Below are 14,363 nucleotides of genomic sequence, written 5' to 3' on the forward strand. Positions count from 1 at the left end.
AAGGCACTCAAATCGCCTGTTTGGAATTTTCTCTAAACTTGTACTAACAGATTTCAATACTTCGGTATCGAGTGTCTCAGGTCCCAACTTAAATCCATGGTTACTACTAGTAATTTTTGTTTATCGATAAATACCTGTTCTGTCCCCACCTCCTGGAATTTCAGTTTGTTCTCACATCCTTCTTCCAAGCCTTCGTTCCTTCGTTGATCCTACAGTAATTGAGTACTACTCTCTTGTGTCTCGCTCTTTCTCCTTTCTTCATTGCATCTCTCTTTCCACTCTTTCCGACGTGGTTCTTGTTTGGTCAAGATCCAATAAATCTAATCGGGACCCGACCCCACCGTGTTTCACACCGCATAATCTACAGTACCCCTAAAAAGCGCTGTGATCGATTAGCTCCATCGATCATCCAGACTTAAATTCACGGCTCACTCATTTGACTGATTATCATTTGAACCACTATCTACAAATAACAATGACCAACATTACCACCACCACTATTGCCCCTGTCGCAGTCCCCATCAAACCCACCATGAACTCCCAACCCGAGGACGCCCCTCTCTTCTCGACCTCCTTGATCTCTCCTGAAGTGGTCGCTGTTCTTCCAGAGGGATACACTATCCGTCCCGTTCGCCGTTCCGACTACAAGCGTGGTTTCCTTGATGTCCTCCGTGTGTTGACCACCGTCGGCGACATCACTGAGGAGCAATGGAGCCAGCGGTTTGACTGGATCTCTGCCCGTAATGACGAGTATTACCTGCTTGTCATTTGCGATAACATGGACCGTGTTGTCGGTACCGGCAGTTTGCTTGTTGAGCGGAAGTTCATCCACTCTCTTGGCATGGTTGGGCACATCGAAGATATTGCCGTTGATCAGTCGCAGCAGGGAAAGAAGTTGGGCTTGAGGCTCATCCAGGCTTTGGACTACGTGGCTGCTAATGTCGGTTGCTACAAGGTATGCTTCAATTGAGCCCCCCCCTTTTTTTTCCCCCTAGGATGTCCCCGTTGCTAATCTGTCCTTATAGAGCATCCTTGATTGCTCCGAACACAACGAGGGCTTCTACCTCAAGTGTGGCTTTAAGCGTGCCGGCCTGGAAATGGCCCACTACTACTAGAATTAAGTTTTGCGGTTAAGGGACTGAAACAAACTGGCGTTGAGATAAATGGGTTGGGATTTGCCTGTGAGAATCCTTCATAATTCCTGAGGGATGTTCTCAAGAATTCTTGTTCGGGTTTACAAAGCCTGGTGTTCGGGACACGGTTGCTTGGCGAATTGGCTCGCCTATTCTTAGACCTCTTGCGGGACTCAAGTCGAGGATACTCAAGGAAGGATTAGAGGAGCGGACATTCTTGACGGTACGTGGCACGAGTGGCTCTCGACCTGTCGACTTCGTCTTGATGACACAGTTTCGAGAGATGGACATGTTCAGATGGTGATTTTATACTTTTGTCGAAGTGATTGCCTAGGGGTAGTCGCCTGCATGTTCACTTGGATAGAGCTAGGATGCCTTGTTACTGCCATCCATTTTATAGACAACATAATAGAGGATCATAATAATGCTATAATGTCGATATTGCAAAACGCCTATAGCCACTTCGTGGCGAAGGTAGTCTTATGATATCTATAACTTCGTCGCACTTGAAGAACAGTGGTGCAACGCCAAGGGAGGACTTGCACCAGATAAGATAAGAGTTCGTACGAATGGGAACATGTTGAGAACAATCTAAATCCAATTATGACATTATGTCACATCGTAAACTAAAAAACCCGTACAGGAATCTACAGGCCCAGAGCGACAAAAACGGCTATCATGTCACATCCATTTTTCCATTTCCTGGTAAATACCATGGCGCATAATGACAGAGCCTATCTGAGAGCCGTGCGGGAATCTCGTCCGCAAGAAACCATCGCACATACGCCGATTTATTGCATAAAATTTTGTGAAGGAGACACAAATTCCAGCTCCGGAAACCTCCTGAATTCCTTCATACTCCCCAGCCCAAGCCAAACCGCTTCTATTCCGTTTAACGAGACTTGGCGGCAACCTTGGGGGCAGAGCCCTTAGCACCCTGCTTGCTCTGGATGCGCTGGGCGGTACCCTTGCCGGCGGCGGCGTTCTTGGCCTTCTCGGCCTTCTTAGCCTTCTCGGAAGCGGCCTTCTTCTCCTTGGCCTCCTTGATGGCCTGCTGGCGAGCAGCAGCACGGGCCTCAGGGCGCTGGTTGCGGCGCTCCTTGATCACGTCGAGGGAAGCACCAACGATAGCACGCTGGGACTTGACGGCACGGCGGGTACGCTTCTTAGCGACTTCCTGTATGCATTGAAAAATATCCCGTCAGCATTTCTGGTCCTGTCCCAACGCTTCGTCACTTGCAGATATATCCCAGCTCCTTTCCGATGTTTCGGTATAGTGGCTAGTCGACATGTCCATGTTCCATCACCGGACCCAACTCACGTCCCGACATGTCGGACCATTCCGGAAAACCAAAAAATAACTTCAACCATGGGGAAAACTTGGCGGTACTGACTTCAGAGATACCCTTTCTGTGCTGGCGACGGTAGAGGACAGTCCAGGAGATGCGGCGGGGGTTCTTGCGCTGGAGGAAGAGGGACTCGGACTTTCCATTCTGGAAGCGGAAGATCTTGCTGTCGCCACGGACGTACAGCTTACCCTATAATAGTATAAATGTCAACGAATATATCCTGATAAATTTCGTCTATTTTTTGTGCTTCATTTTCTTTATTTTTTTTTTGCATTGGTGGATTGGCTGGCTCGGGGTAGCCTGGGCGAGTGTTTCGTATATTCGGCATGGAAGAGAGGGTCTCTCTTGCGGAAGTGGACAAAACGCACCTTTCCAGGGTAGATCTTCTGACCGCTGAAAGAATCGTCGTAGGTACGCATCTTGAACGTCGGAGATGCGCAACGAGATGTTGTCGGTTGGCGTTGGGTGGTTGAATCGTATCGGTCGCTGCGGCGAGCTGTTCGCGAGACGCTGACACAATTGTGGTGCGGTGCGGAGCCTCGCTAAAGTGCGACACGTGACCTCGTCTGCCCTTCCCCGTTCGCAACTTCAACTTCTATGAGACATCTGGGGTGACTATAGTTATTTGGAGATAATTGTTGTTTATGATATATTGGTTTGGGTCTTGATGCTACTGGGATTAACTTATCATAGTTTTACGATTGGTTCTCTTGTTGGCATCATGAATTGTTCGATTAAAGGTCCCCTCGCCCATAGAGATTCGGCTTCAATACATGTGAAATATGACCAGATATCTCAGCATAAATCAAAGTCCGCTCGCTCTTTAAAACTCATCTAAGTTCTCAGCAATACTCAACGAGACAAAAGGCTTTTCCAGTGTGCCTTCCGTAGCCAAGCTGGTTCACTACAATATCAATCGTGCCAATCGCAGAGTTCCCAAGGATTTGTCTTGCATTCCTATAGCAAGTATAACGTTAACCGCCATACAAGTACTCGTAAGTGACTTAGAAAGTGGACAAAACAGAAGGAATATTACCGTGCATTGAATATCACCACATATCTCACTTGGGCATCTACCACAACAGTTTGGACATACACGTCTGCCGCAGCCTCCGGGTTCGCTACATAGGGAAAAGGTACTCATGTCTTTGACATGCGAACCCAGCCCCTCAATCATCTGCAACATATGTCTTGCATTGTTGGTTTTCTCGGGCTTAGTTTCCGGATCGGCAATTGTCTGCTGAACTTCTGCATATCTGCAGCATGCTACGCTACAGATTGGACAGTTACCACGACAAGTAGTGCACCTCAGGTTCACAGTATTCCATTGTCGGCTATCATCCACTCGGCGTGGAGACTTGGAATCAGTCGGAGATACCGTTCTCACTTCGGTTCCAGTGAGGCCACGGATATGTGCGATCTGATAATGTTAATAACTTTCTCAGCTTCGTTCTCACTGAGATCTACTTACCTGTTTTTGGAGGCCCTTTTTGGTATCATGCCCCCCTGTCTCTGGAGACTTCTTTCCTGGAGGGCTCACTTCTGGTGCTTGCTGCTTCATATCCTCCATCGCAGATAGCGAGCCGTCTTGAATGACCTTGTTCGACGTATCTGTCTCCAAGAAGTCCAGATCCAGAAAGATATAATCTGTTCAGATATCAGAGTCAGAAACCAATCAATCACTGGCATAAAGCCACAGGCCATACGATAAATAACTGAACAGGCATACCGTTAGCCGACCTGACGTACTTCAGAAACTTGGGGGTAGGAGGAGTAGTCGGCGACTTCTTTGTCGGGATGTGAATACTCCCATGTGTGCCTGTTGTGTTGCTATCCGTCAAACTAGCAGCACCGGAACCAGAGTGTTCCGAGCGAGTTGCTTTATCCTGAGAGTGAATTTGGCAGTTGTGCCTATCGGAGTCGCCGCCGGACAGTTTCAAGGGGTTGCCAGTGAAGGTCATTTTCAACCGTCTTTTGAGAGAGCCTACTCTCGGTGGTTCCTCATTGCTGTTGGTATTGGGTTCAACCTGCTTCACTGTCGTTTCTGCGTTAGTATCTTCATTTTTGGCAAGTAGTGGCTGGTCAAGGGTATCGTCTTCGATTCGAAGGGCAGTTTCGATTTGGGTAATGAACTCTTTTGGGACTCTGTCTGGGTTCATTTCAGTGATTGTTTCGTTCGAAGCTGTGATGCAGATACTGAGATGTTTCAGCCACGTACTGGAAGGAAAATTGAATGGGCTCATGCTACTTGTCCTTGTTGTTGTTGGTATGATCTTTCTTGACTTTGTTCTTGCCTTTACCCTTCGATTTGCCTTTGGCCTTGCTTTTCATGATGTCTGATATACCGCTTGCTGCTTGGGAGGTCGCGTGTGTTCGGCTTCTATTTGTTTATAGGGGATGAGAGTGGGAGGGAGTAAAACTATAGTAGGTATGATGACCTGAAAGTATGGTACTGTTTATGTTCGTGGGCTGTATTCGCTTTTACGTAGATGGGGGTAGTAGTGAATGATGTGAGAGCGCATCATATGCTGTGGCTGCTTGAAGATCTCTCGCTCGGAAGTTACCTTAATACCTTACGCTTATACTAATGCTGTCTGGAAAAATTTAGTTTCCTTCACTGTAGACCTTTTCTTTTACCCGTTGGAATACACGTATCAGGTGAAAAAAATGCAAAAGCATCTTTTCTATGGCCAATCACACCTATACTGCGACCATCTACTGGTTCTGAACCAGGTAGCATCGTGCTTACTGACGTTGATAGAGTACCAATTGTCTATTTTCAAGAACAAGACAAATCTATGATGCAAGTGTATAAGGTGGTAATTTGTAATATAAATTTCTAGAGAAATGAAATCGTTCTATCAAGGTGCAGCTCTGATCTGATTGCAAAAGCAAATGTGAAAACTGTATACGAGGGTTTGCAGCATCGACTGCTTCGTCGTATAGGAGCACAAAAGGGGCCATGAGCCAGAGCTGAGATCTATCATTGATGTATTGGAAGGACGCATGATAGCAGGGTCTCTCTTTCAAAGAACTGACATAAGATCTCTCAGGGGGGCATGAGACTGATCCAAAAGATAATTGCCGGTAGGGCCTAGGCTCGCAGTGTAACTTTTGTTTCATGGTCACATCACAACGTATTGGTTCATATTCCGTCATAGTGGATTTTGTTGAGTCACTCCTCAATAATCTAAGTCATGGCATGTGTTCTGGTCCATTCCCTAGCGGTCTGTATCGCGGCAGGCTCATCCTCCTTCCAACGCTGAGCGACGTCATTTGCGAGCGGGTCATCTGGGTTCGGAGCTCCAAGCAAGGCTTGGATAGAGAGCAGAATCGTACGGATTTGAAGCGCAGGGGACCAGTTGTCTAACATGCATTAGCCCATTGACCTCGTTTGGGGGAGATCCCTGCAAAATGCTTACTCTTCAAGACATCCAAGCAGATACGTCCGAGACGGTCGATGTTGGGGTGGTAGATCTTGGTCAAGAATCGAATCTTGGGAGGAGTCATAGGGTAGTCTTCGGGCAAGAACAATTCAAGACGGAAGATACCACCTTTGTTGGCAATTAGCAACCACCTTATTGCTTTCCTCTCGATATGAGAGCATGTGCACTATACCTTCATATGGAGATTGGGCCGGTCCATGGATCGAGACATCGAAATAACGCAGGTTGTCTTCATGAGGCACAGCATTGATACCGGGGACCCTAAGAGAGTCAAAGGATCAATGAAAGTTCTTTATTTCCACTATGAGTAATTACTTACGGCTCCGCCATAAGGCGCTCAGTCTCCTTCACTATTCTTTTCGGCAACGCCATTTTGAACCACCAGAACTAAACGATAAATGTCCCCGCGTATAATCCAAGGTGGGGCTTAAGAGGTCTGTTTTTAAATTTCCTTTTTATTCCTGCGCACCGGCTGTAACCAGTGAGTGTAAGTGCTTCCCAAGATGGATGCAAATTCCAACACGGAGAAAACGATGCAAGGTTGGGGCCAGGATCCGCAAGGAACCGTTTAGTCTCAGCCGGAAGATCCTATGTGATGAAGGTTACCAAGCCATCAGCAAATGCATCGGGCAGAGGGGTACTCAATCTCACCGCCTTCTGTATTCACTTCGACATGGGAGCGCATACGCGCCATAAGCGCAACCTGCTATCCTAAGCCCGATAGGGATGCCTCGAGGTTCGCCCGTCTCCACACCACCTCAAGTTGCGGAGATGTTATAGCTACCAGAATCAAGTCATTGAAGGTGGCTCAAGCTTTGTTATATGTGTGAGTGTGCACATGTACTAAATTTTGGCGCTGGGACTATCACGCTACCTTATCAATTTAACTTACAATGGATCCTTAAAGACAACTACTAGTGCTGTATCATTGCGCAATGTGTGACAATTCCTTCGCTGCCCTCACTTCGTACAATTGACGAGACTATTCCGAATCCATCGAAATGAAAGGACTTCTTAGTGTCGTACAACCCTTTCCATTAATGATTTGTAGGAAGACCTGAATCCCGATACATCACCAAGGTACTCCTCGGAAGGTGTCGGTAAATACTCTCAAAGGGAGCAGCAAATTGAGCACCGGGGGCTCATCAACTACACAATGGTCGATCCCAGTGAGCCTAAGCCGCTCACCTCGGCATTCGAAAGTCCGACGTTTGGAGAGGATAGTTCTTTCCATGTGGAGCAGCCCGTGGGTTCCATGTCAATATCGCCATGTGGACGAGATGTAGTTCTGGCTTCAAAGGAGGGTCTTCATGTCATCGATTTGGATTCGCCGTATTCGCCGCCTCGATATCTTCCTCATCATACACCATGGGAGGTCGCGGATGTTCAGTGGTCACCGTTCGCTGCTCGAGATTATTGGGTCGTGAGCACATCGAACCAGAAGGCATTGGTGTGGAACTTGGCAACGAAGTCCTGCCAGAACTCGATTGAACATGTTCTGCATGCTCACACTCGCGCAATAACGGATATTAACTTCTCCGCTCATCACCCCGACACCTTAGCAACCTGTGCTGTGGACAGTTTTGTCCATTGCTGGGATTTGCGATCCCCTTCTCGACCTGCCATCTCGTTCTCAGATTGGTTTGCCGGTGCAACTCAAGTTAAATGGAACAGACAGGATCCAAACGTCATCGCCAGCTCCCATGATAGATTTCTAAGGATATGGGACAAGAGAAAAGGTGCTTATCCAATTCGGTCCATCGAGGCTCACGATACCAAGATCTATGGCGTTGATTGGAATAGAGTTCGCCCAGGAGCGGTGACAACCTGCGCTTTAGATAAGACGATCAAGTTTTGGGATTATACTGTCGAAGGTGAAGAGCCGGAAAAGATCATTAGAACGCCTTTTCCGGTTTGGCGCGCTAGGAACACCCCATTTGGATGGGGTGTTTTAGCAATGCCGCAGAGAGGCAATAGCGATCTTCATCTATATAGTCGCCGAGCTGGGGAAGGTGAGGATCCCGACAAAGACCTTCCTCTCGTGCACAGTTTCCCAGGGCATAAGGGTCAGGTTAAGGAATTCCTTTGGAGAGCGCGCGGAGGCGTGGTCGATGGAACTGACCACAGGGATTTCCAGCTAGTATCGTGGGGGACTGACAGGGAACTTCGTCTGCATAGAGCTGATCCAGATGTCATGCGTGGCGTCGGCTACGAAAAGGGAAAGTCATTTATATCCAACATAAACATCACCCGCAATGGCGCCGTCTACAAGAGCTTCCGTGATGAAGATGGTAGTCGAGGTCATGATGATACAGATTCTCTATCCGCATTCCAGGAGTCTGTCTCCAGCTCATCCCGTGCCTTAGGATTGAACACCATATCAGTGCCATACGCTCGGCCGTGGACTCAGGGTGGTAACACGGATTCCAGAATCGGTATGCAAGGCAGAAGTAATCTCCGGACCGATACGAATCCCATATCCTGGATGCGAGGCGTGAAAATATCGGGTTGGGATGTCGAAACTCTAGGTGACGAAATTACGCATGTGGGAGAGAAGTTCACTAAGGTCGATTTTGACTCCGTGGACGTTAGACAGCGGAAGGCAACTATATCTTTGCATGGACCTTGGGGGACGGAAGGTGACTCGCTTTTCTTGAAAGTGGACATAAAGTTCCCTGCCGACTACCCAAGAACTGCAATGCCAACGTTCAGTGTGCAGAAGACATCGGCTGTCACAGATGAACTTGCCGACAAGCTTGTTGCGGAATTGCGTACCATTGCAGAAACTTTCCTCTCTCATAAAAGAGGCTGCCTTGAAGGTGTTGTTCGCTATTTGTTAGGTGAAACCAGTCTGGAAGAAAGCATAGCCTGGATTTTGGGCGAAACAACCGAGACCGTCAAATCGCCCATGAGTGGCCAGTTAGAGACGGGAGAGTCAAGCGACGAAGATGAAGTAGGATTGTCTCAGAGTCAAGAGCTGGGGATGAGTTCTGAGCTGCTACGACCAGTCAATGCCAATGTAATGGTACCTGTGGCTAAGGCATGTGGTGCTCTTTGGGCCAATGATGGTCGCTTAGTCTGCTTTTTCCCTACTAAAAAGGACAAGTCGGCGTCTCTGTTGGAGAACCTAGGTTTCAAGGAAATGACGAGGCTTTCAAGGGCAGACAAAGTTTTTGAGGGATTCGGCCGTCTGCAAACTAGTTCGCCCGGGCCACGGGCTTCGGGTACGATGGCCAGCACCGATGATGGTACATCCGATTACTCTGATGACTCGGACGCGGAGACCTCCAGCTCTTCTGGATCTTCTGGTATCCTATCGACCTTGCAACACCGATTTCCAACACCGCAAACATGGCGCAGTGCTGGCAGTCTTGGACTCTATAAGCCGCGGTCCACAGACAATTCTCAGAGGTCAACTGTTGGTATGATGACATCTAAAGTGTCTGAAAACCCGCAGAACATTGTATCTATTCATGACTTTACAGACTTGCTGCCAGCAAAACGCGAACTGGCAAACAAATACCGCATCTGTGGTAAAGGTACCGATGTATGTGCTCACAATGCTGCGGTTGCTCTCGATCATGGCTTCTATGAGCTAGCTCGGATATGGGGCCTCGTCAAACTGGTCTTGCACAATAATAAAAAGTCTGCCCCGACATCTGGCCTGGGCACGGGTGAAAGACCCCGGCATATGCAGAGAAAAGACAGTGCCGTGGATCTGAGTTATGATCTGGGAAATCAAGATCAGCATCCAAAAGATGCTGCCAATAGTCTGATACAATGGGGAGACCATCCCTTCGGTGGACAATGGCTTGTTCCTGCCCTCTTCGAACATTTTGAACGGGTCGGTGACGTACAGATGGTTGCAATGCTCAGTTGTGTTCTGCATGAATCAGATCATGAGAAGTACTCGCCGAGCGAGGAGTACCGTCCCAGCAAACCAGTATCAAAGAAGGTAGACGACCAGCCCTTATCGTTAAGTAACTACGCTACCCATGCAGCCTCGCATAGTAAATTTCACACCACAACTCCACTGGGATCTACGCCGAAAGACAGCCATGCTACACCCATCACTCAGAGCTCTGGACGATCGTCTTCTGAAATTTGGCGTCCTGACTCAACTCCTCCTTATTCCACAGGCACAACTCCTCCTTTAGCATCGCGTACTGCAGGATTTACAGCAGAGAGGAAGGCTATGAGCCATACTGCCTCCATAGCTGCCTCACCTGACCAACAATCTCAGCCGCGTAGTGCATCAGGCCTTGGTTCTGTTCTTGCTTCTTCCCTTTCCCGATCTTTCACTTTTGGCCCCTCATCAGCCTCACCACCAGCCAGTGCGTTGTCCCGAAAAAAGCAAAGCCCCGGCGGCAGCCCGAACACGACTGGGGGGATATGGCCTACGAGTACTTTAATATCCAAACCTGTGTCAGCAGTTCCTGACTACCTCACCACATCCACTGCTCCTACCTCTCAGACACATTCTGATACCGAGAGTGAAAGACCGGAAAAGGCACAAGCATCGAGGTCACGAGCGAAGCCACGGGTGACGTTGAAAAACCGCAACGCTTTTGAGGGTGACGGCGTCACACAAAATACATTCATTGAAAGCAAGAAGGACGGATTGTATCGGTCGTACCGAGAGGCATACGCCCATTTACTATCAATCTGGGGCCTACCTATACAGCGCAGTGAAGTCTTGAAAGTTGGGGGAGCCAACAACCACTCTAGCGATACGGACTTCCGTCAATGGGGTTACAGCAGTCCGAGGTCATCGCTTTCACTTCCGACCCTCAGACATAGAGGTTCGGTGAATTCGACCCTGGAATCAGGTAACCAAGGACTGGAAATTCAACGACACTGCATTCGGTGTGGCCGCCCCCTGCAAATGTCAATATTCACTAGTGAACCCGTGACGGAGATGGCAGCCAAAACCCAGATAAAGGGAGATTCTAAACCCACGATCTGCCCAGGTTGCAATCCGAAACAACCTCTCCCCCTCAAACTCCCTTGCGTTATATGCGGGGAAGTGGTTGACGGAATGCTCACACCTTGTCTCAATTGCGGCCACGTCAGTTGCTTTGACTGCCATCAGGGCTGGTTCTCTGGGTTATCACCTGAGCTACAAGATGGCACGGCCAACTGCGCTATAGATATGCACGACAGTGACCAGGAATACCAGTACTGTCCCACCGGCTGTGGCTGCAAATGCTCGGAGCACATCGTTGCAGACATTCCGAGGCCGTGGAGCCCATCCTCGCCGACACCAGATGGCGAGACTAGTCCTTTGACCCTATCGCGGAAACAACCAGATATTATAACCAACGTTGGCCAGCACGAAGATGATCTCGATCAATGGCATACATCACCATTTGCCTCCCTTGCTCGGGGCCTGGGGGGTGGATTGAGTAGGGGTCTACGCCCCAAAGAGGATAGACGAAAATCCAAGTCATCTATTTCTGGATTTGTACCAAAACGAACTGCCATGAATCAAGTGGAAAGTACATGGCAGTAATTTGTATGGTTTGAGCGTTTGAGCTTTTTGGGAGCGAATTACCTATACCCCTATGTTGTGTTTATTCGCATTTATATATCTGTTCTTTAGCCCGATTGGCATCTTGATACCTCTTGTCTCATACAAACGCTGCTCTTGTCTGAACCTGATTAAGTCACCACTCATATCCATCGTACAATCACCCAACCTATTTCTGTATAATCCTAGATACGACTATTCATTGCTTCCAGAATGTAAAGTCATAAATAAAATCATATCATCCGCCCCTATCCCACTAAATGACCACAGCCACATGATCATCCATGTAATCCCCAATATTTCCCAAGAAACACGACGCCAAAATCGAAACGCCACCAAACGCAATACTAGCATAATATACCCACTTATAGCTCTCCGAATAGGCCAGCTGGCCTGCCGCCACAACAGCCTGATACGCGGTTTCATTTCCTGCGATTCCAGGGATATTCCGCAGTTCATCTAGTAACGAGGCCCCAGTGAGCTCGATTGCTTCGGCGATGTAGGTAGTATTCGTGATGTTGAGCTGTGTGAGCATGACACCGCCGATGTAGTGTTCGGCATTTGGGACGAATTTGGATATGAAGATGTTGTAGTAGATCGTGTAGCCGATGCTGCCGCCGACTACGCGGATGGAGAGGGTTAGGGCGGAGATAGTCGCAATTAGGTCCTATGGGGAGGTGTTAGGCTTTTCTCTTCTGATTTATTCTGCTTGAATTGCAGGGACGAAATGCTCACATCTGGACAGATGATGGTTGTCATGATGGAGGCTGGAACTACGATTCCGCCGATACCTATACCGGCGAGGGTGAGGAGGCCCCATAGTTGGTGCAGGTTGTCGGGACGGGCAATTGCGATTGCGCCGCAACCTAAGACTGTTAGTTAGGTCTTATACTGTAGAATGGTAAGTGTTGGTGATGTACGAACCAGCGGTCATGAGGACACTGCTGATGATCAATAATTCTTTATTGTGGCCTTTTAGGAGACTCAGTAGCCACAGCGTGATGCAGGCACCGCCCATGATGCCGAATCCGACGGGTAAGCTTCTGACACCGACTTCAACTGGATCATGTCCGTATACGTTGAATGACTGGGTGGGCCAGAACATGATCACAGAGAAAAAGTTTGCACCGGAAATGAAGGTGATAACTAGGGTTAGACCCAGGATACGAGGTTCTTGCTTTAAGCGGCTGGGGAAGATAGGGTACTTTGCGCCGTAGACTTCCCAAACCCCAAAAATAACTAGGAAAGCGAGTCCGAGTATGAGTGGTGCGAGGACATGCGCCGATGACCAGGGATACTGTAGCACTTGTTAGCCTCTGGGTTCAACTAGCATTAGAGTATTGATGTGATATAAGATCGTGATACCTGATAACCGCCCCATTGCATCCCAGCCATGAACAGGATTAGTCCTACGATGCTGAGGAAGCCACCGACATAGTCAACCCGAGATATAACCTCTTTAGAAGACAATCCCTCCGAATTAATTCTTGGTGGCGGATAATAAAATAATGCCGTGATCAACAACCCGAAGCCATTCCAGGCACCGCAGAATGCCCCAACGTATCGCCAACCGCTATGGGCTGCTATAAGCTGAGCCCATAGAACAGATGGGCAGAACGGCACTATAGTGAAGATCAAAACGGCTACATACGTGCCTCGCTGTCTGGTAGGCGCCATTTCAGATGTTGCAGCCAATGCGGTCAACTCGTTGACGCCCGCACCTGCACCTGCAATGGCCATTCCACCTAGTAGTGGTTAACCAAAAAAAAAAAAAAAAGGCCATACTAGGAAGCTAGAGGCTTACCAATGAATGTATTCATCGTGTGCGCTGTACTGCTCACAATCATTCCGATACAAATGAGCGAGACTCCAATTAGGGCAACGTAGCGGCGACCTATCAGATCGGAAAGGGATCCAACAAATGGACAGACACCGGCAAGGGCGAGGAGGTTAGCTAGGACCTGCACAACATCAGAAAATTGTAAGCTCAACTGTTTCATAGAATATGGGAAGACACGGGCACACACAAACCAAACCCATCGATCTGATCCACCTATATCTCCATAGATGTAGGGCGGAATTCCTCCTGTTCATCGATTAGTATAAAGGATGTGAAGCATGGTTTCGATTCAAACTCACCAAACAGATAGACAGGAATCTGACTTCCAGTCCATAAGAAGGCCATGGCCGTAAAGCCCATAAAGCGGCGGAAAGTCATCTGGCATTCAAGAACAGTCACTTTTTCCAACATTCTTGATTTGTGGAACGGTTATAGAAATATTGTGATAAAGCTTACAGGAGACTCAGACCCATGCTCACCCGACTCACCCGACTCATCCGCATAGCCACCAGATCCTACATCTTCTTGATGACTATAGCCCTGTTTGTCATGGGTATTGTCCGTGAGTCCAACAGTCTTTTCGTCTACTTGCGATTGAGTGAAGTTATTGGCGACCTCCATGACTGCTGCTGCTTTCCTGTTCTAACAGGAAGGAACAGAGAAATGTTTGAGTTAGAAGTTCAATCCACACAATTTTGCAGCAGGCACATAAGGCAATCATAAGAAGTCGGGCAAATGTAGAAGTAGGGTCAACTATACCAAGCTTTCCCCAAGCGTAGGCCTGCATGATATATCCACTGAAATCTGGGGACGGGTTTGCCTTCCGTAATAAGTATAGATCAACAATCCTTAAGGATGGCGACCCCATGCGAATGATGATACTAATCGAAAGTGGTGGCGACTGAAGAGACACACCAATCGGAGCCTTATAGAAACGAGCCTAGAACTCGGTGATATTTCCAAACCGAGACGCAGCCGAGGCGTTTTGCAAGTTTCTGAACTTGTCAGTGCGCCATTGCCGAACCACGTCAAAGGGGAATTCCGGGGGAAATGCGGGGGAAACGT

At 48.3% G+C, this 14,363-nt stretch overlaps 5 protein-coding genes across 5 annotated transcripts; 2 read left to right on the forward strand and 3 right to left on the reverse strand.

Annotated features, from left to right (window-relative positions):
* Positions 1–475: 475 nt before the first annotated feature.
* On the forward strand, positions 476–1,115 carry gup1 (glucosamine 6-phosphate N-acetyltransferase; the record flags this gene model as incomplete). The annotated part of the gene is made up of 2 exons (XM_015556155.1): positions 476–955; positions 1,026–1,115. The coding sequence occupies 2 exons, from the start codon at positions 476–478 to the stop codon at positions 1,113–1,115; spliced, it is 570 nt and encodes a 189-aa protein (XP_015401393.1).
* A 607-nt stretch (positions 1,116–1,722) lies between these two features.
* On the reverse strand, positions 1,723–4,641 carry ANOM_010900 (60S ribosomal eL24 domain-containing protein; the record flags this gene model as incomplete). The annotated part of the gene is made up of 7 exons (XM_015556156.1): positions 1,723–2,310; positions 2,528–2,671; positions 2,851–3,024; positions 3,579–3,738; positions 3,790–3,902; positions 3,954–4,129; positions 4,212–4,641. The coding sequence occupies 7 exons, from the start codon at positions 4,639–4,641 to the stop codon at positions 2,026–2,028; spliced, it is 1,482 nt and encodes a 493-aa protein (XP_015401397.1). The 3' UTR covers positions 1,723–2,025.
* A 739-nt stretch (positions 4,642–5,380) lies between these two features.
* Positions 5,381–6,500, reverse strand: ANOM_010901 (E2 ubiquitin-conjugating protein UBC13). The gene is made up of 4 exons (XM_015556157.1): positions 6,248–6,500; positions 6,101–6,189; positions 5,905–6,036; positions 5,381–5,848 (listed from the first exon to the last, which is right to left on the reverse strand). Exons 1-4 carry the CDS (start codon positions 6,298–6,300, stop codon positions 5,673–5,675), a joined length of 450 nt encoding a protein of 149 aa, XP_015401396.1. The 5' UTR covers positions 6,301–6,500; the 3' UTR covers positions 5,381–5,672.
* Positions 6,501–7,084: 584 nt separating this feature from the next.
* Positions 7,085–11,440, forward strand: ANOM_010902 (Mtc5p; the record flags this gene model as incomplete). The annotated part of the gene is made up of 1 exon (XM_015556158.1): positions 7,085–11,440. One exon carries the CDS (start codon positions 7,085–7,087, stop codon positions 11,438–11,440), a length of 4,356 nt encoding a protein of 1,451 aa, XP_015401395.1.
* A 274-nt stretch (positions 11,441–11,714) lies between these two features.
* On the reverse strand, positions 11,715–13,919 carry ANOM_010903 (putative MFS drug efflux pump; the record flags this gene model as incomplete). The annotated part of the gene is made up of 7 exons (XM_015556159.1): positions 11,715–12,125; positions 12,194–12,324; positions 12,383–12,755; positions 12,824–13,203; positions 13,263–13,544; positions 13,598–13,676; positions 13,755–13,919. The coding sequence occupies 7 exons, from the start codon at positions 13,917–13,919 to the stop codon at positions 11,715–11,717; spliced, it is 1,821 nt and encodes a 606-aa protein (XP_015401394.1).
* Between the last annotated feature and the right edge of the window lie 444 nt (positions 13,920–14,363).

This window comes from Aspergillus nomiae (genome assembly GCF_001204775.2).
Source record: "Aspergillus nomiae NRRL 13137 chromosome Unknown contig00599, whole genome shotgun sequence".
In the NCBI taxonomy this organism is placed as follows: domain Eukaryota; kingdom Fungi; phylum Ascomycota; class Eurotiomycetes; order Eurotiales; family Aspergillaceae; genus Aspergillus; species Aspergillus nomiae.

Coding starts and splice junctions, on each gene's coding strand:
- ANOM_010901 (XM_015556157.1), bottom strand. CDS start 6,300: ATGGCGTTGCCGAAAAGAATAGTGAAGGAGACTGAGCGCCTTATGGCG. Junction 6,037..6,100: donor GGCCCAATCTCCATATGAAG/GTATAGTGCACA, acceptor TTGCCAACAAAG/GTGGTATCTTCCGTCTTGAA. Junction 5,849..5,904: donor CTGCTTGGATGTCTTGAAGA/GTAAGCATTTTG, acceptor AATGCATGTTAG/ACAACTGGTCCCCTGCGCTT.